The sequence below is a fragment of the Gymnoscopelus microlampas genome, assembly GCF_963454915.1.
Source record: "Gymnoscopelus microlampas genome assembly, chromosome: 6".
NCBI classification, from domain to species: Eukaryota; Metazoa; Chordata; class Actinopteri; order Myctophiformes; family Myctophidae; genus Gymnoscopelus; species Gymnoscopelus microlampas.
Genome location: NC_139943.1, coordinates 29,241,435 through 29,268,433, shown reverse-complemented (window position 1 = coordinate 29,268,433; position 26,999 = coordinate 29,241,435). Strand labels below are relative to the sequence as shown.

Sequence of the window (26,999 nt, the reverse complement as noted above, 5' to 3'; positions counted from 1 at the left end):
GATGAATATGTATTTGCCCACGGACCCCCCATCTTCAAATAGTTTCTGCCAGGGAGCAGTGCCAGCTTAACGGAAGGGCTTATAGGTGCTGAAGCACAGGGCACCAACCTTGGGGGGCACCAAACAGCGTGGAGTAAGTGAAGGAAGAAGACAGAAGTATCGCCGAAATTTAGAAGCAGCGGCTGCTAAAGGAGCGCTGAAACGGTGAAACACGCCGGTGAAGCGCAATTTTTTCCCGCACTGCACCCCCTCCCCCCAGTGGTATGGACATACCAAACCATATTATACACCTAACTAAAAAGATTTTTAGGGGAATCATTTTGGAGTTGCATGGCACCGGAGGTTCCGGTCGCCTGATGACGTAAAGTTATTTCCGCTCCGACCAGATTAGAAACCCGAAAACGGTATTGATCCCAGCCAGGCTACCAGATTTGTGTTGTTAAAATGTTTCAAAAACACAACACTTTTTTTTATTTATTTTTATTTCAGCTGCTGAAAAAAGAAAAGAAAAAAGATTGCTTGTAGATCTGCTATTTTCAAATGGCTCGCTTCTTCTGGGCTTGTTTTCATAGACCTGGTTGCTTGTTTCTCTCACAACATCTGGCAACACTGTGCACTGGTCGTTCCTCTCTTCTCTACCGGTGTGTGAGTGCAGCTGCCTGCGGGGAAAGGGGAAGCAAGCAGCGGCCAGGCAGGCAGCGGCTCGTCGCAGTGCCATGGACCCCACCAACAACGTAGAGACCGGGGAGACGGAGACAACAAGCAGCCCGGAGCCGCTCTTCTACGTGCTCATTCCCACCCAGAACCACCAGAACCTATCGCCGCCGTGCAAGAAGGAGCAGGACAAGCTGTCCGGGGTGGTGAAGAACGTCCACAGAAAACTGCGTAGGAAATACAGAGAAGGTGAGAATGAAACATTGACTGACTTCTTCTTCCCTGGCCCTGTGGCTGAGTTGCCAGGTCTTGCGAGTGAAATAACCAACCATGTTTAGAAAAACAAGCCCAAAAGAAGCGACTATTATCAGGCCACATAAGCACTTTATAAACCAAACCGATATGCATCGGCTATTTGAAAATAGCCGATCTACAAGCTCAGTACACCGGTCAGTGTTGGTAGATTTTGCGAAAGAAATAAGCAACCAGGTCTATGAAAACAAGTAAAAGAAAAGCCACATGAAATATCATATTTTCAGACGGTTGGGTCTACAAATACATATTAATATGGGGGTCCTTGACATGAAAATGTTTGAGAACCACTGGTTTAAACAACATTAGGAAACAAGCCCAAATAAGCAACTTACACTTTTGAAACGAGCCCAAATAAGCAACTACACTTTAGAAACAAGCAACTTTACAGAAAAAGAAGCTCAAAGTAGCTTATAATAAGCCGACATGGCAACACTGTGCTGTGGTTGTTGTGGAGCTAAACCAGAGTTAACGTTAGCTATACTAATAAAAGCAGTTGTTCTCAAACATGTCAAGGACCCGGGGACCCCCAGGGCCCCGAATTGAATTGATATTTGTGTCAGGACAGCCCATGATAGTCTTGATCTGAGGCTATTGGGGCCCATGTCCTGGACAGGGACCCCAATAGCCTTGGATCAAGACTATCATGTATTTGATCGATTTTGACATTTGCATGTATTAAGTCAGAGTCAATAAAATACATCTATGATAGTCTTGATCCAAGGCTAGGAAGGACCCCCACATTTTCCAATTTCTTTCTAAGATTTTCAATATTTGTCTTCTTCTAAAATAGCAGATCTACGCACTGTGAGCTTGTAAATGGGCTATTTTTGAATAGCTGAAGTTTAAAATAGGGCTAAAGTGGTTAAACCACCTCCCTCAAGGACCCCAGGGTCCCCAGACTCCACTGCTATAAAGGCAGACCATCATTTACCTCACAAATGTGTACAAGTGTTCTAGTTATTCATGTTAATAGTATCAGCAGTGTAGCCTACACTGGGTTACTTAGGGCAGGTTGAAATCTCATCCATCCCAGCATCATTTTCATTATTACAAATCCTGTTTCAGTTTCTCTCTTCCTTCCTCCCTTCCTGAGCCAATACCTTTACTGAAACACCACCCCTGTCAGGACTTCCAGTATATATCCACCGTTTGGTGGTGAAAGATTTTAGAACCAAAGTTGGTTTCGTTTCAGTGTGTGTGTGGGAAAAGGTCAGTCCACACATAAAAATCTATAATTTGATTTGTGAAGCACATTATCAAATAGGCTGCATGGTCAGCAGTCAGTGCAACACACTAAGGCTCATATAATCCATTTAGGCTGTATCATGCACACCTGGACCTCAACAGAATAGTGAATGAGACTCACTGCAATGGAAGAAAACAAACTAAAAGCCATGACTGGTTCAGGTAGGCCGATGATTTTCTTTACCTGGAAGAAGGCAAATAGAAGTAAGCCTCTTAAAAAGAGTTTGTATACGTTAGCAGACATGTTGCCGGTTATAATTTCAGGTCTTAAATCGTCATAAATTATAACTCCTTTGCACAACTCATCTTTCACAGAAACACGGTTCATGGGTTTTAAGTAAAGCAGTTATATGTTGAGGTACAGCAGCCATCTTTGGTATCTTCATTGTACATCAGTGGTCGACAGTAACTAAGTACATTTACTGTACTGTACTTAAGTACATTATGAATGAACCACTAAGCCATATTTCAAAATACAGTGAACATTGCAGATCTACAAGCTTGTAAACTAAGCAAGCAAGTACTCCTCTACTTTAACGCCATGTACAAATTTGACAGAGCAACTTTCAGTTTTAGACAGTTGAGTAATATTTCATCTATCGTATATCTATACTTTGACGCAAGTACTGGGGTACTTTGAGTACTTTGTTTGTCCACCACTAATCTCTCAAGAACAGATTCTGCTCTCCGCTTGAATCTGTCGGGGGGGGGGGGGGGTTCGTCATATCGCGTACGCACTGGCCTACAAGTGGCCATGCCGTCAGATCAGGAAGCAGGCCGCGCTTTACCCAATCAAATGTAGTGGGCGGGATTTACGTGTGTACCGATCCTTCCCCACTACAAACAAACCGAAACTAATTTAAGAATAGCGTCCTCGGAGCAGACAAAACCACTGAATGATATTCACATTTTAACTTGCTCTTTCATCATAGAAACAAGTGGGCTTATAACCAAAACGATCCATGTTCTCTGGGAGAAGTGGTGTTAGTGTTCCGTGTAGAAATATTGTTAGTGGGAATGAAAACATAGTCGCACCACCGGAAGTGAAAGGCTGAAGGCAGACCAAAACCCCGGTTTCCTTGCGCACGGGTGCTACATCGACCTCCTCCCAGAGCCAACTGAGATTGTAAAAAACAGCAGAGGGCGCTGATTTTCCTTTTCATTTGGCGATGGGTTCCCAGATTGGTCCACCACTGATACTGTATACAGTGGTCTTTTGTTCATTGTTAATGAAGAAGGTGATGACAGTGCATATTGACATCTCGGCTGATGCGTTTAGAGACTTGGCAAATGTAATGTATGCCACCTGTGGAGAGGATCACCCAATTCTGCTTTAGTTTGGATTATTTTTAGACTTTACTCTTTTTTTCCACAAATGCCTAGATCATAATGAGGCAAAATGACAAGACCTTAAAGCTGAACACTGTAACTTTCATGGTTTACCCTGGATCAGAATCCGGGTCTCCTGCGCAAGTGCTGACATCTTTACCACTGAGCTCAGCTAATGGACCTTGGCCTGTGGATCTAAATGTCTGAAGAGCAGGGAGCCAAATACAACCACCCCAATTGTATGAATTAGATTGTATTAACCCATTAAAACCGGGAAAGCATCTGGGTAATTTTAGATTTTAGCTATATCTATCGTCTCTGTCGGGTGGAATAGTTATATGTCCAAAACTGTTACTTTTCAGGATTCAAATTCAAAAGTAGCTAGGATCTACAAGCTCAAAACGTGTCGCTTCACGCCTCGTTTCGAGGTTGTCGATCTGTTACTTTTGATGATTTTATGTGATGCTGTAGTATGATCAAGTAGGGCATTCATTTATGAAAAAACTCAAGTTAAAATATGGAGATAAGTGTTTTTTGCTCGACAGCAATGATATATAGCAACATACGTTTTTAAAAAGTCTGAACTGCTTGTGTGTGTAGAACTACTATTGAACACTGGCCTGTCTAAGGAAATATATAGTCCTAATTGAGACTGACCCCAAATGACCCACAGAACTATTAGTAGTTGTATGGTTTGGTTAATTGGTCATCATTAGCAAAAGGATTGATACGTCCTAGTAGCTGTAATGCCTCCTCTGTCTTCAGCGTGCCACCGAAATGGCATCATTTAGGTGCTCTGGACTGGTTGCTAGTTGCTCTTTGTTTTGGTTTTTATGCTGTGCCCCTTTAAAAAGCCTTCACGGACTGGTTGATTTTCATTTCAGAATACCGCCTTCTAGTAAAAACATGCATTTCACTTTTTCCCTGCTCTCAAATCTCAAGAGTAAACAAAAACAAAACGATGTGGTAACTGCACTTAACTGCTAACCTGTTTGACCCAACAGAAATGCAAGAACAAAAAGCAAAATAATTTCAAGCTGTAGAAACCCATAGGTTCATGATGTGTACTGTCAAGTGCAGTACTTTTACAGTATAGTAATGTATTTGTTTAAAAATGCATTGCTTTGATACAGTCAATGGCTTACAACAGGTAATGTTGAATGTTCTCCTCAGACAAGATCGCTAGTGAGCAGCGTTCCCTTTGGCAGGACCTCGTGATTGGTTAATAAGTAAAGCATGATCTTGTAGGCTTGGCAATGTATCCCAGCAGTCATGCTCGGACCGGGCACTGTGCTGTTTACTCCAACCCCTTTTTGTTGTTCTGCAAATCTGATATAGCTGTTTTCCTTGTGGTCATGGGATTTCTCCCTTATCAGCATGTGGGCCTTCGTTTGCAACTCAGAGACTGAACAACAAACTAGCGAGATGTGGTGGTGAAGGGAATTTTCTTCGTGGATATTTCTGCTAACATGAAATGGCAAAGAGGGGAAATGATTCCACTTCTCTTGCTGCCAGATGATGCATGGTCACTGACGGAATGTTGAAGTAGTGCAGAGACATCAGTACGTAGCCTGTGCTTTTTTAGCTGATTACCAGGAGGAGCTCTTTAAATTCTTCTACACTAAATTGGATGACCACGATTAGCAAGTAGGTGCTAAAGCCTTTCTGTTTGCTGAGTATACTAGGATAGTCCAACTGATAACGTTTTATGTCTTGAAATGGTTTTCAGAAGACAAAAATAACAGTCTACTAGTCTAGTTGTACAACTTATGGAAATTATGTCTATTTTGGATTCTATATTGAATGCTCTATTTCATACTGTTATTGATTTCCATAGTGGGTGATTTTGACAAGATCTGGCGGGAGCATTGCGAGGATGAGCAGACACTTAGTGAGTATGCCCTGGCCATGAAGAATCTAGCCGACAACCACTGGACCAAAAAGTGTGAGGGAGAGGGACGCATTGAATGGTGTCGCAGGTATTACTCACGTCAAAGGAAGAGACTTTTTTCCTGCAATTTCAGTGGTGGTGCATTCTTACTCACACATAGGCCTGTTATTACATACCGTAATCGGTTATTACATGATCACCGCCATTATTTAGCATAATCGTTAATCCTTTCCATTCATCTGTATAAAATCAACTGGATGAAATGAAAAATAAATAATCATATGCCATCATCATTTCCACGTTGTTGTCCACACTCTTTTAACCACTTTCAACCTGGCGTCCCTACTCACACATCACTTTTGTAACATATTGATGTCAATGTAACGGCGAGGTGTGAGAAATATGTTTTGATTCTTCTTCCACAGTGTTTGTCAGGAATATTTCTTGGACGGCGGGATGAAAAGAATGTTGGAGAAGGATGAGAAAAGTGCCAAGCTTGCCATGGGTTTGGCCACAGCATCTTTTAGTGCCCAGCCACACAGTACCATCCCTAGGTAAATCACTGCTAGAGGCTCACTCTGACCAAGATATTCTCTGTTTTGTTTTGCTGTTGTTCAGTGTTGCTCTGTGAACACTTAAAGGTAGGGTAAGGGATATGTTTGGGTAGAAATTGCTGTTTGTTCAATAACAGGAGTGCCCCTGTCTCTCCAGCTCTTTCAAAAATAGAAAATGCATTTTCAGGTGGGCTGCCAATTTCAGGCAACGAGGAGAGAGTACCCATTTATCAGCTTCAATTTTGTAGTGTTCCAGTTCCAATTTTGTCTGCTCACTTCTTTGTGTCATCACTTCAAATTTCACTTATTTAATCTGTATCCTGTGTGATTTCTCTCTCCTGATTGGATCAAATTGGTATCCTGATGTGAAAATGCATTTTGTGTTTACTAAAGATGTGGAGAGACAGGGGGACTCCTGTTACAGAACAAACACTCTAGCAATGAGTACCGTGTGATTTCCCTCTCCTGATTGGATCAAATTGGTATCCTTATGTGAAAATGCATTTTCTGTTTACTAAAGAGGTGGGAAGACAGGGGGACTCCTGTTACAGAACAAACACTCAAGCAATGAGTACTATCAGAATAAAGAGCTATTTATTTCAAAAGACTTTCATAGTTAACAAATGAAATAACACAAATAACTTGTGGCTCTTTTCCACTACCAAGAACTACGTGAACCATGCTGTGCCATGATCTAACATACTGTATTTCACGGGTTCTGTGTTTCCATAGAAGATAATGGATAGTTGCAGCCCTAATTCTGAGATCATCTTGTGCTGCTTTGTGTTGCAGTTCAATATCCCAGCCGGGGAAAATGCGCCTGCTTGATGTGGGAAGCTGCTTCAACCCCTTCTTGAAGTTCGATGAGTTCCTTACTGTTGGCATTGACATAGTGCCTGCAGTTGAGGTATCTAACATTAATTTAGCCATTTCTTCTGCATTGTAAGGAGCACTTCACCCATTTTCAACCATATCTTCATAATAATTGGTCCTCACTAATGCTCATTGTAAGATGGCACCATGTCTGTCTACTCACTCTGCGTCTCATTAGTGGGCTATGGACCGGTCAGAATCCTGCCTCCCAGTGACATTATTACAGCCTTTCTCTTCCTGGAAAGTTAACGTGCTAAAATAGAAGCCATTGTTCTTGCATATAAAACAAGATATTAAAACAAATATTATACCAGGTTGCTTATTTCTCTCACTAAACATGGCAATGTTGAAAGGCCAAACGAGGAACAACGCCACAGTTCATAGATACATACAGTGGCCGAACGGTTAGGTTTAAAGTTGGGGATAGACATATTAGGTGAAGTCCCCTAGGCGAAATCCCGTGTTTAATGTGTGTAATAATAGCCATGTTTAATGTGTGTTTCCTGTCTCCCCCCCACCAGAGCGTGTACAAATGTGACTTCCTCAACCTCCAGCTGCAGCAGCCCGTCCAGCTGGCGGACGACGCGGTGGAGGCCTTCCTCCGCCACCTGCGCAGCCCCATCGATGCGCTGCCGGCGCAGCTCTTCCACGTTGTGGTCTTCTCCCTGCTGCTGTCCTACTTCCCCTCGCCATATCAGCGCTGGATCTGCTGCAAGAAGGCCCACGAGCTGCTGGCGCTGCACGGCCTGCTGCTCATCATCACGCCCGACTCCTCCCACCAGAACCGCCACGCGCTCATGATGCGCAGCTGGCGCGTGGCGGTGGAGTCGCTGGGCTTCAAGCGCTACAAGTATGTCAAGTTCTCCCACATGCACCTGGTCGCCTTCCGCAAGGTGTCGGCGGCCACCACCGGCGACCTGGTGTCGCGCAACTACCCCGAGATGCTCTACATCCCGCAGGACTTCCGCTCCAACGAGGAGGAGGAGGACTACAGCGACGTGCCCGTGCAGCCGCCGCCGCGCTCCGACTTGGAGGACGACCAGGTGGCGTGGGGCTTTGCCGAGCTGCCCGAAATGCCCTACGACGACTCCGACTCCGGAGAGAGCCAGAGCAGCTCAGTGCCTGGCTTCCACGAGCTGGAGGACCACATCCTCCTCCAGAGCTAGGAAATAAAAAAATGAACTAGTACCAACTAGTTAAACTGTGCCCCCCTAGCTCTGGTCCTTAGCGTTGGAGAGTTCTCTCTAACGCTCTGCCAGGGACTGTATTCTTTTCGCTTTGACCCCGGTTTTCAGTGTCTATTGATGTATAAACTGTGGTAAAAATAAAGAATATAAATTTGCTACTCACCGAAACAAAGGCGGTTTTCTTGTGTTGACAGCATTTTGTCAGCGATGGGAAGCCTCTCAGAGCCTGTTGTGTAAAATTTTCAAAATAAAATGCCATTTTTATATTGACTACCACGGTCAATATAAAAATGACATTGTTTCGGTGAGTAGCAAAATGATATTCTTATATATATATTCTTAATGATATTCTTTTATTACATTTAAGACATCAGTAGACATAGAAAACTGCGGTCAATGCAGAAATACATAGTCCCTGGCAGAGCGATAGTGACAACTCACTATCCACCCCCCCCCCCCCCCAACTGCTGCGCTGCCAAATTTAACCTGCTGCATTTCTTTCCCCCCATTTCTCACCCAGCTACCCCTGAAATCAATGCAGTTTGCACAGAGTGAAAGAGAAGTTTACAGACGTCAATTATTTTCTCATATCCACACACACACACACACACACACACACACACACACACACACACACAGTACACTTTCAAAGATAGATATATTTTAATAAATAGCTATGTTTTTTACGAGTTGGAAAACGGAATGTGCTCCAGAGGGTCGAGTCGGCCCTACTTACTCCTTGGATTTCCATCCTATCTCCTAATCGGCTCGATAACATTCGATAACGAGTAAAGTGGTCTCTGTACTCTTATTTCCTCAATGTTGAATAAGCTAGATTGTTGGGATGTTTCTTAGCATAAAAAAAGCCAAAATACAAAAACCTGATAAGTCTGTCAAGAGTTTGATCATAGTGGAGAGAGGAAGATGGAAAGACTGGCATTAATAGACCTCTTCACACTTATTTGACACCTGAGTTTTCCCTCTGGGATCATTATTTCAGCGTTTCTCAATGTCTGGGGACCACCAGTGGTCCAAATGGAGCCTTACGGGTCTGTAACTCAAGTGTACTTGGAACCAAATGGACCCTTTGGGTCCATTTGTACACTCTCGAAGTTGAACACTGAGGATTTTACAGTGTAATTTCAAGGACCCCCAGCTTAATATGTATTTGGCCCCCATTTCATAAATTATTTTAATCTCGGACCCCAATCTGATGTAAATCAATCGATGATGATTTGATGTGAAGAAATGGGTAAGAGTCCATTTGGTTCCATTCTTACACTCTCAGAGTTGCAGACCTGTAACGATCCATTTGGTTAGATTTGTACACACTCTGAGTTATAGACCGGTTACAGAGTTAATGGTCCATTTTGGACCCCTGATGGTACCTGGAATAGACGTTGAGAACCCTTTTATAAATACATTTATAAACATTCTAAATTTGTCCAAGTTTATTTCCCGTTGCAGTAAATGCAATATCAATATGAATATCAACAACTGACAGCCAATAAACTTGGACCAAATCTGTTCACTAGCAACGCAGTTCCACTGACAACAAGGTCTATAGGCTTGCTTCTGTCAGCCTTGCAGTTAGATTCCTGTACATTTTATGTTTTGTTTTCTGTTGCACTACAGTTTTTCATTTTTACAGTTTGGCACTGTTACAAGTGCTTTAGTGTTACTATTCTGTGCAAAAGAAATAAACAGTTTCTAAAAGTGCTTTGTTATGAAGTATATTCTCAAACAGTCAAGACAATGGTGTTCTCAATGTCAAGTATCAATATGTGACGATGCCATTTTAATCACTTAAAACCCTCTATACTTGATAAAACAGTCCTGAGTTGCAACTGTATTTGGTACACTCTTTTTTCACTCTACATCAAATCTCTTCGCGCAAATGTTTCCCCCAGAATAGAGGGAGCTTTGGGGTTCAAGTGGTCAAACCCGGCGTCTTGCAGCTGTCTTTTACAATAAAGTGGTATTTGTAGCATTTTCAGATCCATACAGTAGGAGTTTGTACTAGGTTTACTAATGTGAAGTCGTTAACTGTTCTGTACTCAAAGCGTAATAAGGTACATGTTTCAAACTAGATTTCACTCTTTCTCTTTGTCCTTAACCGGTGTTAACCACACGCTATGTCCTAAGTTGACATGGTTCCCCCAGCGGTCTATACGAGGCCCCCTCATTTTTTCCTCCGACTACACTAAACATCCTCGCCACAAATAGCTGATCATCACGCGTTGTGAGCTTGTAAATCAGATATTTTCGTGAAAGGTGGGACGCTTGGGTTTGTGTGGTTAGCAATACTGTATTGTAGTATGTATTTGTGGTCAGATAAGATAGTATAGCACTGTTAGCCAATTTTTACTTACTGCTGCCACTATATCCCTTGAGTCCATTTTGATGTGGAAAATATTTACTCCCCAAAGAAATATCCTATTTTTGTCAAACTCCGACATGAGTAAGTTTTTAGCAATAGCAAGCAAGAGCAAGATGAATGTACCCTGTCTTTTTGTGGGAGGTTTGACCTTAATGACACAAGTGCAAGTGTGCATGTAATAGGTTGTAGTTAGTTGTGTGTCTGGGAGTGTGTAATGTGTGTATGATTGTATAATGTGTGTTTGCTTTTGAGTGTGGCACTTTTATCAACAATAATTACACAGGGTGCCACAATTAAAACGGTTAAGGTTGTACTTATGACTCCACTACGTTTCTGGGAAGGGAAAAGGTACATTATGAACAAACTACTTAGGCCCTATTTCACTTTAATATAGTGAAAATAGCAGATCTACAAGCACACAAGATCTGCTATTTTCACTATTAATATTGAAAATGACTTTTCTTTTTTAAATGTCTACATTTCAGTACGGTAATGCATTGATATTAAAAAGAAAATGTACTTCGTAATTTGTACTTTTGAATACTTAAGTATGCTATTTTTAAAAATGTATGTTTTTAAAGTACGTTGAATACATACAGTAGGTATTTCTAAAAGCAAGTAATCCAGTACTTTAACTCAAGTACACGTTTGACAGAGCAACTTTCACCTGTAGTTGAATAATATTTGACCAGGCAGGAGTATCTATTGACTATTGGGGTTGAGTTTACTTTGTCCACCACAGGTCATAGGCTGATTTAGATGCCCTGGCATAAAAAAAGAGAACTCAAACCCTGAAGAATACAAATAGAGCTTCCTTTGCCAAATTGAGTGTGCAACTGTTCAAATCCTCCTTTTGTAGCAGTATTAGTCAACAAGAACATATATGTGCAATATTATCTTGCTTTCCCATATCATTTTCAAGTTAAAATAAGTCTTAATGGTTATATCATCTGTTATTCACTTCTACTACAGTACGTACAACGTAGACATTCTTATCACCTTTTCTCATACAGTTAAGGAAGCATATTTTGTGATTTGAGTATGATATGGGTACATTTACATGTCTTCCAGTGTTTTTTTTTTTGGTCCATTTGCATGCGTAGTTTCATTTTGACAATGCAGAACAATGTGCTCATTAGTATGGTTGTATTTCTCTTTTTATAAATGAATGTAAATCTAATACAAATCTCATCTGAGTGCTTGTGTGTGCTTTGTTTCAGGTTTTGTGGATATGTAGATTAGAATATTTCACTATTGTACATTTTACAGCAAGGATATATCAAAGATATAACGTTACTGTCAGGTGGAAACCTTTATGTCTAGCCTCGCGTGGCCAGACAATATCACACGACACACTGCCGAGGGCTAAAGTGCAAAGGCAGATTCTTCTGGAACCAGGCTATTGCATGTCCATAACCGTTCTTTTTCTATTTAAAATACATTACAAAATTGTGAAAATAGACGATCTACAAGCTCACAACGAATCGCACCGCAACGTGTTATGAGCTTGTAGATGTAGATCTTCTATTTTCATTACTTTTGTGCAACACTCTTGTATGATGAAATAATAATAAATAAGTGGAAATATGGAAATACAAGGTTTCTGCCTGACAGCAACATATCATATGTATCGTTCCAAATTAATATATTCTTAAAACATAAGAATATGTAACAAAGTCAGTTTAATAACTTAAAAAGAAGAGAAAATAAAGAAAAAAAACATTAACAATTATATTTTTAGGTTATTCATTAGGTCAGGAGTTTTTCCCCCACAATCCTATCATCAGATTCTTTCAGTAAAGATGACTTTGAAATATATATTCTATCTATATTTTATAATATATTATTAATTATTATATAGTTATTGGCTAGTGCAGTAAAATGTAGGCTATAATCTGATAAGCCAACAAGGTCAATATTATATAGTAAATATTATCATAACCTTTTGAAAGACCAAATAATACATGCATTTTTGAGCGGTGCCAGCTGCTCCAACAAGTGACCGAGTGTGTTTGTCCATACTGTATGTCTGTATGTATGAGTGTGCCACTCTGCAGGAGACGGTGTGCAACACATGCACTCACACACAGGCTGGCTCAGCATACGTAAGCACACACACACACACACACACACACACACACACACACACACACACACACACACACACACACACACACACACACACAAATGACCAATCTACAATTTAAGTAAAAGTACTTTAAGTAACTAGTAACTACAGTAACTAAAAGGTAACTACAGTGGGTAAAAAGTAATCAAAGTGGGTAAAAATATTTAAAAATTGATCAAATTAGTAGTTTCTAACATTTCAAATGGCCGTAACTCGGTGACCATTGCTCTAATCAGCGCAAATAGAGTAGAGTAGAACCGCCCACACATCAATCAGAGGCATACGCTTGAATAACAACGCCCACACATCAAATAGAGTAGTACCGCCTGAATACCGCTGGATCACCTACCTTCAAGTGGTGCTCTAGAGCAGCCTTTGATTGATTGATTGATTGATTGAATGCTTTATTAGCAGTTTGCAAAACAAAAGCACAGGAAAGTACAGTTCAATACATGGTCTGCTAAGAGGATTTTAAACCCAAGAAAGCCTATGGCTTGTTTCCATTGGGGTCCTTTGTACTCAATTCATCGAAACATTTAATGACAGACAAATATACTGCATAATACTATGCAAAACAGCCTGGAAATGAATGGACATTGATTTAATATTGTTCCACTAGTTCATAATACAGCTTAATGAAATTAACTCATCAAAGCCAAGGCAAAGCTCAGTTCACACTGGATGTGATTTTTATTTTTGAAGGGTAGCACGCCGCGATGGGCGAGGTTTAATGACGTCATTTTCAAAACAGGAAGTGAAGTGAACAACACATGATTCAGTCAGTGTGCACTGTGCAGTGGTGGTGGATGTGAACACGCGCGGAGTTCCACACGAAAACAGCTTCTTATCCATTATTAATAATAACCACACACCGTTTACTACATGTCGGTGAGTTTTATTTACTGTTAGGCACACGGGTTGTATCCCCAAATGTAAGGAAGATGTGCTACTATTTAGTCAGGACAGCTCAGTGAACGACTGTGGAGTAAGCTAACGTTAGCATAGCACAGTGTGTGTTTCTCAGACCTGTTCATTTCCAGGACCCTCCCATAACTTGTGTAGTAGACAAGATGTCAGAGTTACAGACCTGTAAGTCGGTCTATTTGAGGTCCCTGTGCTGGACCCCACTTTGAGAATACTTTTGGCATAGCAAGACCGCGGTGGTGTAAAGTAACTAAGTACACATGTACTCAAGTACTGTACTTACAATTTTGAGGCATTTTTACTTTTACTTTATCTTCTATTCCACTATATCTCAGAGACAAATATTGTACTTTTTACTCCACTACAATAGAGAGACAGTTCAAACGCTCAGCTGACTTGCAGAGCACAGCCACAAACATATTTATTGATTTAACAAAACTTTTAGCTTTAACAGTTAAAGCTCTGTATTCTGAGTGTTATTATTGCTATACAGTGTATTCAGTAACACGAATGAAACCCTATAGGATTATTTAGTAGGGTTTTTTTTCAGGTTAAACAGCCCATTAAAACATGACGGACTGCATAAGATTGATACTAAACTATAACTATGATGTAAGCAACACAGCTGCAGCTAATCAAATATACAGCATGTGTCGGTGTGTGCATTGACGATACTGTCTATGCTTGCACAATGGCACACCCATGGTTCTGGACACACCTAGATCTACTGTAACACACCTGTTTAATAATTAGCTGCAGCTATGTTGCTTAATAGCCTGCAGTGTTTTTTAATTGTTTTCAGTTTTATTTATTAGCGCGTAAAGAGTTAAAAACAGAAGAAAAAATACATATAATCCCAATGTGCAGGAGAAGTTTAGAAGCCTAAAGGCTTCCCCTATTTTGCAGAATCAGACACATAAAAAATTATACTGTATGCATTTTAAAGGGGAAAAAGTAATACATTCAAGAGATAAATAAATACAAACATACATACATACATATGTACACACAGTAATACATGCATATATACTGCATACCGAATAACTGCATACAGAATAATAATAACCACCAAATGCTTACATGCATACATGTACATATACCTATTTATCTACAGCTTTTTGAGCATTTTTTTGTAGTTTGCTTAAAAGACCAACAGAGATGGATAATGTTTCAGCATAGGATCAGCCGCATTTCAAAGAGTTTTCAATCTGCTGTAGTTTTTAACCTGAAGTGGAAAACAAACTACAAAATCAGGCTAGTAAAATTACTGATCTGCAAGCTCACAACGTGTCACATTGCGACGAGTTGATGTTTTTGAATTTATGCTGGTCAATTTATGTCCAACTGCTGATTGTCGCGTTTTATTAGGAGGACCAACCGACCATGACATCGGGTACAGTAGGGAGACTGTGTTTCAGCAACATCACGGCCCTGGCTCCAATGGTTCGAGTTGGAACCCTGCCCATGAGGTTGCTGGCTCTGGACTATGGGGCCGACGTAGTCTACTGTGAGGTGAGTAGCACAGGAAGATAATAATGAGTAAAGCTGCAATCTGAACATTTTATGTAATTCAAACCCTGATCTCCTGCATGAGAGACAAATCACCTACCGCAGTGGTTCTCAAAATCTTTCGTGCCAAGGACCCCCAAATTGATGTACATTTGGCCGCGGACCCGCTTCTGAAAAGTGAAAATGTTTTGTGCCAGGGCCTCAGAAGAGAAAATGTGTGTGAAATGTTCCAAACATTTTCGATATTTTTCAAAAATAGAAGATGTACAAGCTTGTATATCTGCTATTTTCGAATAGCTAACGTATAAAGGGGTAAAGTGGTTAAAATGATTGTGATGCTATATTAACTACTTTTGCCGGGGATCCCCTGGAACCCTTTGAGAACCACCGATCTACCGGCTCTCAAGCAACAGGATCCTTGCTTGGCTTGGCTCTTGAGTGGACAATTGTAACCAAATAAACCCACAAAAAAAAGAACACCCAGGTTTTTACAGTAGGGAAATGTGAGTTGTTTGAGGACAGTGCTAAATTAATTGTCACCCATGTCATTCCAGGAACTCATTGATATAAAAATGGCTCAGTGTCAGAGGGTGGTAAATGGTTAGTATATTATTCTCTCCTTTATTTTATCTTTTGAATCTATAAGGTTGCCCATCGTGGGTCATCTGTGACATCACTGTGTGTGTGTGTGTGTGTGTGTGTGTGTGTGTGTGTGTGTGTGTGTGTGTGTGTGTGTGTTTCTTTGACAGAGCTGCTGGACACAGTGGATTTTGTTGCTCCAGATGACAGAGTCATGTTTAGGACCTGTGAGAGGGAGAGAGACAGAGTTGTCTTTCAAATGGTGAGAGGGTCCTGGTCCAGTGTGGTTTTGCTTCTCTGTTGGTTCAGTTGACAGGTTAATGCAATAAGTTCTTTCTTTGATGTTTTTCCAGGGAACTGCTGATCCACAGAGAGCGCTAGCCGTGGCACAGCTTGTGTGAGTCCACATTATTAGACTTATCTTAACACATTTTCAAGATTTTTCTAAATGTTCCAAAAAATAGCTGATCTACAAGCTACCAATGCATCACATCACAGTGCGTTGTGAACTTGTAGATCGGCTACTTTTCAAAGAAAATAGAAAATAGGGTAGTGGATAAACTGTTCCTCATTTTGCTGGGGACCCCCTGGAACCCGCTCAAGGACCCCCAGCTCATTCCTCAAACTCTTTAAGTGCAATCCCCAAAACCGTAAAATAATATCTTATAACTCTACCACCTGTGCGAAAGACTCTATAACAAATAACCAAAATTATAACCAAATGCGTCAGCAGACACCAACTCAGTCAATCACTATACAACACTGTCAGCGAATGTACAGTGTATAGCAACTTCTGATCATTGTGTGAACGCTGGCACTCAAAATGCAGTAATAGTTTTACCTTAAATTCATGAGCGCGATATTTCATTATTTTACAAGAAAGGTTTTGTGTATTCTTCTGTCAAATGTGCAGGGAGAAGGATGTAGCTGCTATTGATGTGAATATGGGTTGTCCAAAAGAATACTCCACTAAGGTGAGTTGAGCTCTTGCAGTTAATACTTACCTGTGGATTATTTGGATGACCTCTGACCTAGAGCCCGACCCATAATGGATTAGCCAATATCTCTCTCCTCTCTCTCTTGAATGACATTGAAAGCAGTCACCAGGAATTTAATAATTTTAAATAACTTAATAATTTACAAACACACAAAATAGAATCATCTCTTAAGTATCTTTCTGCCTTATAAAAGGTCTCATATTGGACAACATACACGCTGACACCAATATATATGGGATAGGCCAATTGTGTGTTTGTGTTTGTGTGTGTGTGTGTGTGTGTGTGTGTGTGTGTGTGTGTGTGTGTGTGTGTGTGTGTGTGTGTGTGTGTGTGTGTGTGTGTGTGTGTGTGTGTGTGTGTGTGTGTGTGTGTGTGTGTGTGTGTGTGTGTGTGTGTGTGTGTGTGCACACAAAGTATTTTACGGCCCGCTATATTAATATCGGATGATAAAATGGACGTCAGAGTAGACATGATCTATCGGTGGGCTCTACTATCTGCTTTGTCCCTGCAGGGAGGAATGGGTGCTGCTCTTCTTTCAGAACCTGATAAGATTGAGGCTGTGAGTATCTCTTCTTTCCACTATTTGTTTCCCAACCTGGGGTCCGGGCCCCCTTGAGGGGGGTGGCAAAGATCATTGGGGATTGTGTGATGCCATGTCTGTTTGGAGGTAGTTCAACATTTTTTACATTGTGCCCAAAATCATAACTTCCTTCCATCCACTCAATGTTTCACAAATAGCTAAAATAGCCGATCTACAACTTGTAGATCATGATTATTTCAGACTTTTGACTCGATTATGGTGAATGAACGATTAAATTAAAAAACAGCAATTTTCACTTTTTATTCATGCCACCATTGTGCAACAAAGTCTAATACAGCAGCGTTTCCCAACCGCCGTTCCGCAGCTCTTTACTGTGCCGCCTGAGAGAGCATAACTAACATAAGGGTTAGTTTTCTTATAAAGTGCTTCTAAATCGCTCCAGTGTGTTTGTGTCAACATATGCCGCGGCGCCGTCAATGTTGACTGTGAATCTGTGCCTGTGGGGTAACCGGAAGACTCGTTCACCGCCATTTCTTTCACGGACCAGCGATTCTTGTATTTGTTTTACTGAGGATAAGGTTTAAATAAGTTTAGGGTTAGGCATAGTTTTATTGAGGTTACATTTAGGAATAAGGTTAGGCTTAGGCATAGTTTACTGAGGTTACGTTTAGGAATACCATGTGAATACCACCGGATTTGCCCCGGGGCGACTGTGTTTTGGGGCAAGCGTTTTGGTATTCGTCTGAAGTGCGCAACTGCGCAAGCATGTGTCCACAACAATACTATCAGGATCAGATTATTAGATATTATCAGATATTAGAAGTATATTGGGTTTAGTACCAAAGAAGTTTTACTCTGAAATCATCTTACATTCATTGCACTGACCCAAGTTTATATATTTGTAGGCTAAAGACATTTTGTAATGTTCAAGGTTTCTTTATTATTACAGCTTGTGTATATGAGAGTAAATATTTTGTTCTGGTTCCTCATACATTGTAGCAGCAATAAAAATATAGCCTGCCCTATAACGTATCCTCTAAGGAAAAAAGGTTGGGAACCACTGGATTATTCAACAGTTTGTTCAAAGCTAACTTGAGTTGAATAGAAAGCCCAATGATCAAATGTATTCCTTTTCTTTTCTCAACTGTAGATCCTCAGGACCCTTGTCAAAGGAGTGTCCAAACCAGTGACATGTAAAATCAGAATCCTAGCTACAGTAAGTGGTGAATGGCCCTTGCTTTTCAACCAGGGTTATTATAGTTAAATAAAACAACAAAATAACGAAACTAGAATTGGAAACGCCTTTTAGTTAACTGAAATAAAAATAAAAAACAGGCTTTACAAAAAAGAGAACTAACTGAAACTGCTTTGTGTGTTTACAAAACTAACTAAAACAACATAAAAGCACAGAGAAAATGTATTTAGTTTTACTCTTTGTCAGTATCCAATATTTTTACAAAAGAATTGTCGATCTACAAGCTCACAATGCATTGCGATGCGACACATTGTGAGCTTATAGAAATAGCCATTAGAATAGTCATTTTTACATGGTAAATTCTATCATTGAGATAACTTCTAGTAAATAAAATGAGTGAAATCAAACTGCTTCACACTTTGCCGGAGACCACCTGGGATGGCCTCAAGGACCCCTGGGGTTCCTTGGGCCACTCTAATGAAAGCTGTCTTGAATGATTTTAGGTGGAGGAAACAGTGAGCTTGGTCAAAAGGATTGAGAAGACGGGAGTAGCTGCTATTGCAGTTCATGGCAGGTAACCTTTTCATGCAAGCATTCTACATCCCCATCTTAATGCATTTTTCACATAATCTGTCAGGTGGAGTCTTTGTATGTCCAAAAGCGTACATTTTCAGGAAATGGGGAAAAAATAACCTGTTTTCAATGGATCTAATGTTGATATTTAGTCAGAAGCTCGTTAATACTTGTTAAATATTTATAAAAACCCACACACACTTGACCACTTTCACTTTCAACATTTGTACAAAATAGCGACGCATTGTGATCTTGTAGTCTATTTTTGAAATATGTTGAAAGTGAAAGTGGTTAAGTCTGTCTGTGGGTTTTATAGGTATTGAACCAATGAAAAATATCACCGTTGGCGTAACAAGATTGTGACTAATACAGTAACTACATGGAATCCTTTGGAACACACGTTCTTTTTAAGCATTTCCTGAACAAAACCATTTTAGACATAAAAGGTATCCACCCGTCATGCAATGATATAAATCCATTCTGCGGCTATATGTCCATCTAAGTATGTTGTAATGTTTCTATATGATAATTGTCAAATGTCAATATTAAGCATATCAAGTTTTTTTGTGATGACTTCTCGCTGGTGTTTAGGTTTAAAGATGAGCGTCCGAGGCACCCTGTTCACTGTGACTTCATACAGGCCGTGGCTCACAATGTGTCTGTCCCTGTCATCGCTAAGTAAGACCCCATCTCTCACACTAACTCTTCTCCTGGCAGAAAACTTTTGACATTTTCTAAAATAGCAGATCTTCATGCTTACAACGCATCACATCGCAATGGTTGTGAGAGGGTACATCAGCTACTTTCACTGTTTGCGTAGGACGAAGTATTCAGGGTTTACGTGGTTAAGGCGTACAATCAGGCAAAATATTCTGTATCCAGTCATGAAATAAAGATCTGTAAGAACCTTGTTAGAGCTTTGGAAATATTATATTGATATTATATTGATATCATGATATGAGACTAGATTTAATCACACGGCAGCCGAACGCCGTGTTAAGTGCATCTTCAGTTTTCAGTTAAGTGTATTTTCAGAGCATTATTTTATTATATTATTGTCATTATTATTATTATATATTTTTTTTTATCCCACAATTTTGTAACCAATTTTTTCACCCAGTGCCAATTGTCTAAGTAATCCTGGGCGCTACACTCCCTCTGCCAGCTTAGGGAGAGCCGAGCTCATGCCTCCGTCAATGCATAAGAGCTAGCAAGCCGCTTCTTTTCACCTGACAGGGGGGAGGTTCCCTGGTTAGACGTAGCGCGTGGAAGTAGCACGTAATTCCAACCAGTTCGTTCCTTTCCCCTCCATCAGGCGCCCCGGCTGACCAGGGGGAGGCAGTATAGAGACCAGGATTACTGCATGTTTTTGTGAGGGTACCTACCCTAGGAGACAGGGGTAGAACATGCAAACTCCACACATTATCATTATTCTAATGATCAATTGATTGTGTTCCGGCTTGGATCAATATTTAAGTTCCTATTAATCACAATGAAAACGTTCACGGTTTTAAAGAATACTTATATACTTATCCTTTTCTTTTTCTGCACTAATGTTTTTGATATGAATGTTATCGTCAGAACATCGTTAGTGAGGTACTGTAGTTGGTGAAAATTATTGTGATATTTGATTTAGTCCATATCACCCATGTCCGTGTCCTTGGCTGTGTGTGTTTTAGGGGCGGCAGTGGCTCAGGGGTAGAGTGGCCGGATGGGAACCGTGAGGTTCACAGTTCGAGCCCGGGCTCCCCCAGAGTTAGTGTCGAAGTGTCCTTGAGCAAGACACTGAACCCCTAATTGCTCCTGATGAGCAGGTTGGTGCCTTGCATGGTTTCCTCCGCCATCGGTGTATGAATAAATGTGTGTGTGAATGGGTGAATCTATGTAAAGCGTTTTGGATAAAAGCGCTATATAAATGCACCATTTACCATTTTGTTAACAGTGGAGGCTCTTTGGACCGGGTGAAGAGTCACTGTGACATCCAGGAGTTCCTTCAGGCCACGGGGGCGTCGTCGGTCATGCTGGCCCGGGCCGCCATGTGGAACGCCTCTGTGTTCCGCAGCCACGGCCTGCTGCCTGTGGAAGAAGTTATGGAGGAATACCTCAAATATGTGAGCACCCAGATTCAAGTTATCAGTCACCACGACTTATTTCAGTCATTTGGATTACATAAGAAGTCTTAAATTGAAGCACGTCAAGTGCCGAAAATAGCCGATCTACAAGCTCACAACATGTCGAGCTGCGTGGCGTGAGTTTGTAGATCTATTTTTGGTTATTAGTTATTTTAAGGTGAAAGAGCATTTGAAGTGGTCAAACTTCACATGATTCTTCCTTAAAGAATGTAGGTTTTGAACAATATTACCAAAACATCATGATTCTACATATTGTGCTAATTGTTTAGAAACGGAGTGCTATTGTGGGGGCCATAACAAAATGTTTCAGTCGTGAGATTTTGTTTCGCTTTAATCCATGTGATACCGACCCCACCGATTAGGCAGTGGTGGAAAGTAATTTAAGTATATTTACTCAAGTACCGTACTTAAAAGAATCTTAATATAATTGGTCCTCACTAAAGCTCATTATTATAAGATGGCATTTCCTTTCACTGCTTTTACTTCGGAACTTTACGTATGCATTTGTACTTATACTCAAATAAAAGTGTCGCATCGCTCCAATGATTGAGGTATCTACATTTATATGACTACATAATCACAATATCCCAAGTTTGATTCCGGCTGGAGACCTGTGTTGCATATCCTGTCTCCTCTTTCTTCACGCCCTCAACTAGATAGCTTTTTGCTTTAAATCTATCTAAAAAAAGCTAAGCTTTAAAAAAAAATAAGTTGACAAACTATGAGATAGAACATACTGTACATACAAAATACAATACAATGTGTGATTATCAAATGTGTTAACCACACTATTATGCTGTGATTATTATGCAAAAATAGCTTTTGTGACCTTGTATATCGTCTTTTTTTGGCGAAGAGATTTGATTTGAAAAGAAATGTGAGAATCAAGTATAGAGCCCTGGGTGAATTAAAGGGTTCCAGTGGTTAAAACTAATATGTTCTCCTTGTTTTCAGGCAATACAATACGACAACAATGTGTTCAACAGCAAGTACTGTCTGTGTCAGATGCTGAGGGACAAAGTGGAATCTCCAATGGGAAAACAAGTCCAATCAGCCCAGACCAATAAAGAGCTTTGGTGAGTCTTGTAGATTGGCTATTTTCTCTGTGTGAAAAAGTATACATCAGGCTTGCCGCTTCACTTTTACAGTCTGAGATCTTGAAACAGACCGATATCTCAACACAAGAATATTCTACATTATATCTATACATTATGTGTTACCCCATTTGTACCCCATGTATACTTGGTTCAGAACTGATCCGTATGCAAGTATGCGACTTTGTGTTAAGTGCACAAGTGGTATTGATCACATACTCCACTCACATACTTAACGTCTAAATAGAGGTTCAGCAAAATTCACAGAAATGCCACGCACGCCAGAACTGCCTTCTTAACTTATGCCATTGAGTCACTCGTCAATTAGACTGAAAGAACGAGCCCAATCGATGGTCTTGAAGGGCGGATCCAAACCCAGGCGCTGGATTCCAACGCTGCTTCCTATTGCTTCACCAATCTATGTAATTTTTTTTCGCGGAAGCACAGTGAAACCCTCCGTGATTATCAACGATCGGGGGATTGATCATACTGGAGATAAATATTCTGTGACTAGTTGAAAAGGTAAGGAAAAAGAAAAATCGCTGGCAGTGGGTGGGCGATTTATTTATTTATTTACTATGGCAGTGAATGAGTTAAAGGCAAGTGGAGGTTCAACCATCTCATCCACTAGAGAGCAGGATTGGGCAACATTTTCTGGAAGGCCTGCGGTGTGTCTCCTTGGATATGGCGCTTAGGTATTGTGTTGGGTGTTTGCAGATGCTGAGTATTTGGCAGGTTTTACTCGTTAACCCATTAAGACCTGAGGCCGATTCTACATCAGTAGTTCTCACACTTTCAAGATTTTTCAGTGACGCGCTGCAAGCTTGTATATCTGCTATTTTTGAAAAGCCAACGCAAGAATTTTAAATAACTGATTTAATGGGTTATTGTGGAATTTGGATTAAATGTGGACTTCATGAGCTTGGAATCACACACGCTGCTGGACTGCATTTCTCTCTGTACCAATTGTTGGTATTGTTTCACTTGCACAAGCTGCTGTGCAGAAGACTGCAGTGGTGGGAACTGGGAAGTAACTTAAGTACATATACTCAAGTATTTACTACACTTAAGTACAATTTTGAGGTACTTTTACTTGACTTGAGTATGTTCAGTTTTCGATACTTGATTGATACGTCTACTACATTACATCTCAGAGGCAAATCAGTTCTTAGTATTACAACTATTTGAAAACTAGACGATCTACAAGCTCACTATTTGTGAGCTTGTAGATCGGTTTGTAGATTATTGAATGAATAAATACATGAATTCATTAAATTAAGTAGATTTTAAAAAGTGAGTCCTATGCGCATTAGAAGGAAAATATCAGTCACTAAAACCAAGTATGTGTGTTACAATGGCTTTATGTGTGCAGCCTGTAAACCAATGAAAAACCTAAACCATCCTGTAACTAAAACCATGTGTGTTGCAGTGATGCCTACGGGATGCAGGAGTTTTATGAGAAGATCGAGACCCAAATGCAAACCAAGAGAGAGGCCATCCAGATCCACAGCCACCCTGAGCACCCCGTCATGGATGGAGATGTCACTACCATGCATGTCAGGTTTGAAAGGTAGTTTGGTTAGTTATTTAGTTAGTTAGTTACCGCCCGGTCGGTCAGCCGCCCTGTCCTGTCGGCCGTCTTGTCCTGTCCTTCCCAGTAGCAAAAAATTTAACAAAGTAGAAAAGTGTGCTCCTTGGAGCACAGGTTTCCGCCAGGCCGGGTTGCCTACGCAGGGCCTGCAAAATGTTATAGGCCAAAACGTGAACCGGCCAGTTATAGCGCCACCATGAGGCCGATATGAATTGGCATTCCTTCCTTGGCCTAGTGGGAATGTGCATGTAAAGGTTCACGGCAATGGGACGCTGCGTTCATGATTTGAGGCATTTTGTTCTAAACGGGCCACTCCTGCAAACTTTGGAAGCCAATCTTAGCTACGATAAGAAAAGGGATTGTAGTCGATTGTAACATTATTTTTATATTGTGGTATTGCAAATTGAAGTAAAACAATCTGCTTCTTCCACCACTGTGCGTTTTCTAGGAGGGAGTACCCACCACAGATCACTCCTAAGATGTATCTGCTGGAATGGAGCCGCAAGGAGAAGCTGGAGCAGCCATCATATGAAACTGTAAGATGGATTCATTGATTTAAGTTCTCAGTCGCCACGACTGATTTACGTCATTTGGATTCCATAGAAGCCAGCATGTTTTCTATGGAAGCATGTTGCGCAATAGAAGCAAGCATTTCTTCTATGGAAGTGTGTTGTGCAATAGAAACCAGCATTTCTTCAATGGAAGCATGTTGCGCAACAAAACTAGCCAGTCTACAAGCTTTCAATTGAGAGCTTGTAGATAGGCTGTTTTCAGTTATTATTTTAAGATGAGAGCATTTGAAGTGGTCAAACTAGCAATATGTTCTGAGGCATCTTCCATAAAACCCTAATGGTCTAGGATATTTCATAAAAGCAAAGGTTAAAGCCTCAATCTGTGATTTCTTCACCTGTTTGTAAGTACTGTATGTAGAACAGCAGGAACAATATTGCTAAAACATCATAATTGTACATATTGTGTTCATTGTTTAGGAAACGGCACTAGTGTGGGGGGCTCCTTTCACACTGTTTCACAAATCGCACATTGGCCATACAAATCTACAAGTCTCTTTTGTCGTACAACGCAGTCATCCAACAAATTACCAGTTTCTTTTGAATGTTGAATCAGCAAATGAGGGTTGCTCAAGTGGCTGGTCGAGTATGCAGACACGCCAGTCACAGCCTAAACTTGGCAGAATAATGACTGGTGTTTTTATAACTACAGTATGTCAAAGCATTGACATCAATTGTTTTGCCACTATTGTCTCTTTGTGTACATAATTAGTGTAATGAAGAATATAGATACTAGATTACCTTCTGTGTACATGCAGTAAGAAATAAAGGAAAGATAAGATAGACTTTATTATCCTGATCCTGATTTGTCTTGGACACAACAGTATTTGCTATTGAACAATTACAGTGCATACACAGACTGTAATCAGTCCGCACACACAGTACATGCACAGACTGATGCCAGCCTACAAATTGCACACTGCCTCTCATACAACACAGATCATATTAATCTGCTGTAAAAATTAGACGGCCTCATCAATATAGAATTATTATAAATGTACATATTATAGTTCAGATAAAAAGCAGCATTACAAGTTTAAAGCATTACCGGTAGAAAGCGTCACATGCTCGACCTCAAGAAACCCATTGTTTGGTTTAAATGGATAAAGTGGCTGAGATCCACTGGGGTACTCTGAAGCCCAATGATTTTTTATTTACCCATATCCATAGCCTCTATATTGTTTAGAGTTATAGTTTCCGTTCTTTACCTTTAGAACATAAATCCTTCTTCGAAATGCATCAACTTCACTGATGTATAGGTTCATTCTGATTCTTGTGTTCAGGTGCAACGGTCACAAGACAGAGGTTTCCAATCAACGGTAACGATAGCAGATAAGAAATACAGATCGACCTTGTGGTAAGGAAATAGAAAAACACTGCACATATGCCCATGTTTTTGACCTTTTTTCATTCTACATACTACTACAGTGTCACACAAAAGCATCAAAAGTAGCATATCCACAAGCTCGAAACACGGCGCGAAGCGACACGCTTTGAGTTTGTAGATCTGCTGCTTTTGATATTTTTGAATCCTGAAAAGTAACAGTTTTGGACATATGAGGTTTCTACCTCTGCCCTGTGCTCTGCGCTCCCCATTAGTGTTGCACGCAAAACTTGCAATCGAAAAGTCTTGATTTCTTTGCTTACAGGGAGAAGTCAAAGAAGTTCGCGGAGCAGGCAGCAGCTATAGTGTGCCTCCGTGTTCTGGGAGTTCCGGAGGGCAAAATAGGCGAAGAGCACTCTGGCCTGGTCTGTAAGAGGAAGAGGGAGGCCAAGACCAACGGCGCCATAGAGGACGATGTGACCAAGAAAAGACACGTGTCAGATTCTGATTCACAGCCAAAGGTAGAAGAAGAGGCCAGGGGGACCGCTGCAGTAGTACACAACGGGAACCATCGCAAGCCGGACAAGGGAACAACTTTGAATCAACACGACTGACAATCTGACATAAAAGGTTTAAAACAACAACTCATAAATGTGGATGAAAGACCACAAGATGACATGCAGCTTTGATTTCAAACGGAGGTGGGCATGCTGTCAAATCCGTTGTCATGGATAAGGGGAGATGCCCCGACTACTATTGACAAGGAAAATGTACTCAAACATTTTCATGTCTAGGACCCCCAAATTTAAGTGTATTTGGCCTCAGAAAACCCATCTGAAAAGTCTTTGTGCCAGGGTCCCCCATACGAGAAGAGTTGTTTAAAGGTTTCTAGAAAATAGCCGATATACAAGCTCACAATGCTTCGCGATGCGTTGTGAGCTTGTAGATGAACTATTATCCACAAGTATAAAATACAGTTAAAGTGGTTAAACTGATTTTTATATTATATTATATTAACTAATAATTAATGTTGCTGGGGACACCCTGGACACATGCACAGATGTGTTTGGAATCAGTTTGTGTTCTCTTCTCTAGAGGACATGATCATATTCTATGTTTCTTTTACATTTATTTAGTAATTGAGTTTATGCAAGTACGAACTACAAACAACTCTTATCTTGGTTTTAAGCTTTCAGTGTTGCCTTGAAGAGGAGAGTTCACGTGAGGCTCTGTTCTTGCCCACAGTACCCAAGTCTTAATTTATATATTTTTTAAACCCTTGGTATCATTATCTTGTTACAAGAAAAACTAACAGACAATGAAGTCAGTTACAATGTATGTTGGTTTTGTTTATCACCATAAAAGCTGAAAACACGATGTGGTAATTTTTCCCTCAACCACTAGAGAGCAGTGC

The 26,999-nt window shown here is 40.6% G+C and overlaps 2 protein-coding genes across 2 annotated transcripts; both read left to right on the top strand.

The window, feature by feature from the left end:
• The first annotated feature begins 624 nt into the window (after window positions 1–624).
• samtor (S-adenosylmethionine sensor upstream of mTORC1) lies at window positions 625–11,619 on the top strand. The gene is made up of 5 exons (XM_084058961.1): window positions 625–903; window positions 5,381–5,522; window positions 5,860–5,988; window positions 6,781–6,895; window positions 7,383–11,619. Exons 1-5 carry the CDS (start codon window positions 717–719, stop codon window positions 8,025–8,027), a joined length of 1,218 nt encoding a protein of 405 aa, XP_083915087.1. The 5' UTR covers window positions 625–716; the 3' UTR covers window positions 8,028–11,619.
• A 1,716-nt stretch (window positions 11,620–13,335) lies between these two features.
• dus2 (dihydrouridine synthase 2) lies at window positions 13,336–26,215 on the top strand. The gene is made up of 16 exons (XM_084061055.1): window positions 13,336–13,444; window positions 14,849–14,992; window positions 15,544–15,589; window positions 15,739–15,830; window positions 15,922–15,965; window positions 16,482–16,542; window positions 17,078–17,125; window positions 18,258–18,323; window positions 18,806–18,876; window positions 19,467–19,553; window positions 20,818–20,986; window positions 21,962–22,083; window positions 23,531–23,671; window positions 24,141–24,228; window positions 25,545–25,618; window positions 25,911–26,215. The coding sequence occupies exons 1-16, from the start codon at window positions 13,439–13,441 to the stop codon at window positions 26,197–26,199; spliced, it is 1,548 nt and encodes a 515-aa protein (XP_083917181.1). The 5' UTR covers window positions 13,336–13,438; the 3' UTR covers window positions 26,200–26,215.
• The last annotated feature ends 784 nt before the right edge of the window (window positions 26,216–26,999 follow it).

Coding starts and splice junctions, on each gene's coding strand:
- samtor (XM_084058961.1), top strand. CDS start 717: ATGGACCCCACCAACAACGTAGAGACCGGGGAGACGGAGACAACAAGC. Junction 904..5,380: donor GCGTAGGAAATACAGAGAAG/GTGAGAATGAAA, acceptor TGATTTCCATAG/TGGGTGATTTTGACAAGATC. Junction 5,523..5,859: donor CGCATTGAATGGTGTCGCAG/GTATTACTCACG, acceptor CTTCTTCCACAG/TGTTTGTCAGGAATATTTCT.
- dus2 (XM_084061055.1), top strand. Junction 15,966..16,481: donor CTAGCCGTGGCACAGCTTGT/GTGAGTCCACAT, acceptor TCAAATGTGCAG/GGAGAAGGATGTAGCTGCTA. Junction 23,672..24,140: donor ATGCATGTCAGGTTTGAAAG/GTAGTTTGGTTA, acceptor TGCGTTTTCTAG/GAGGGAGTACCCACCACAGA.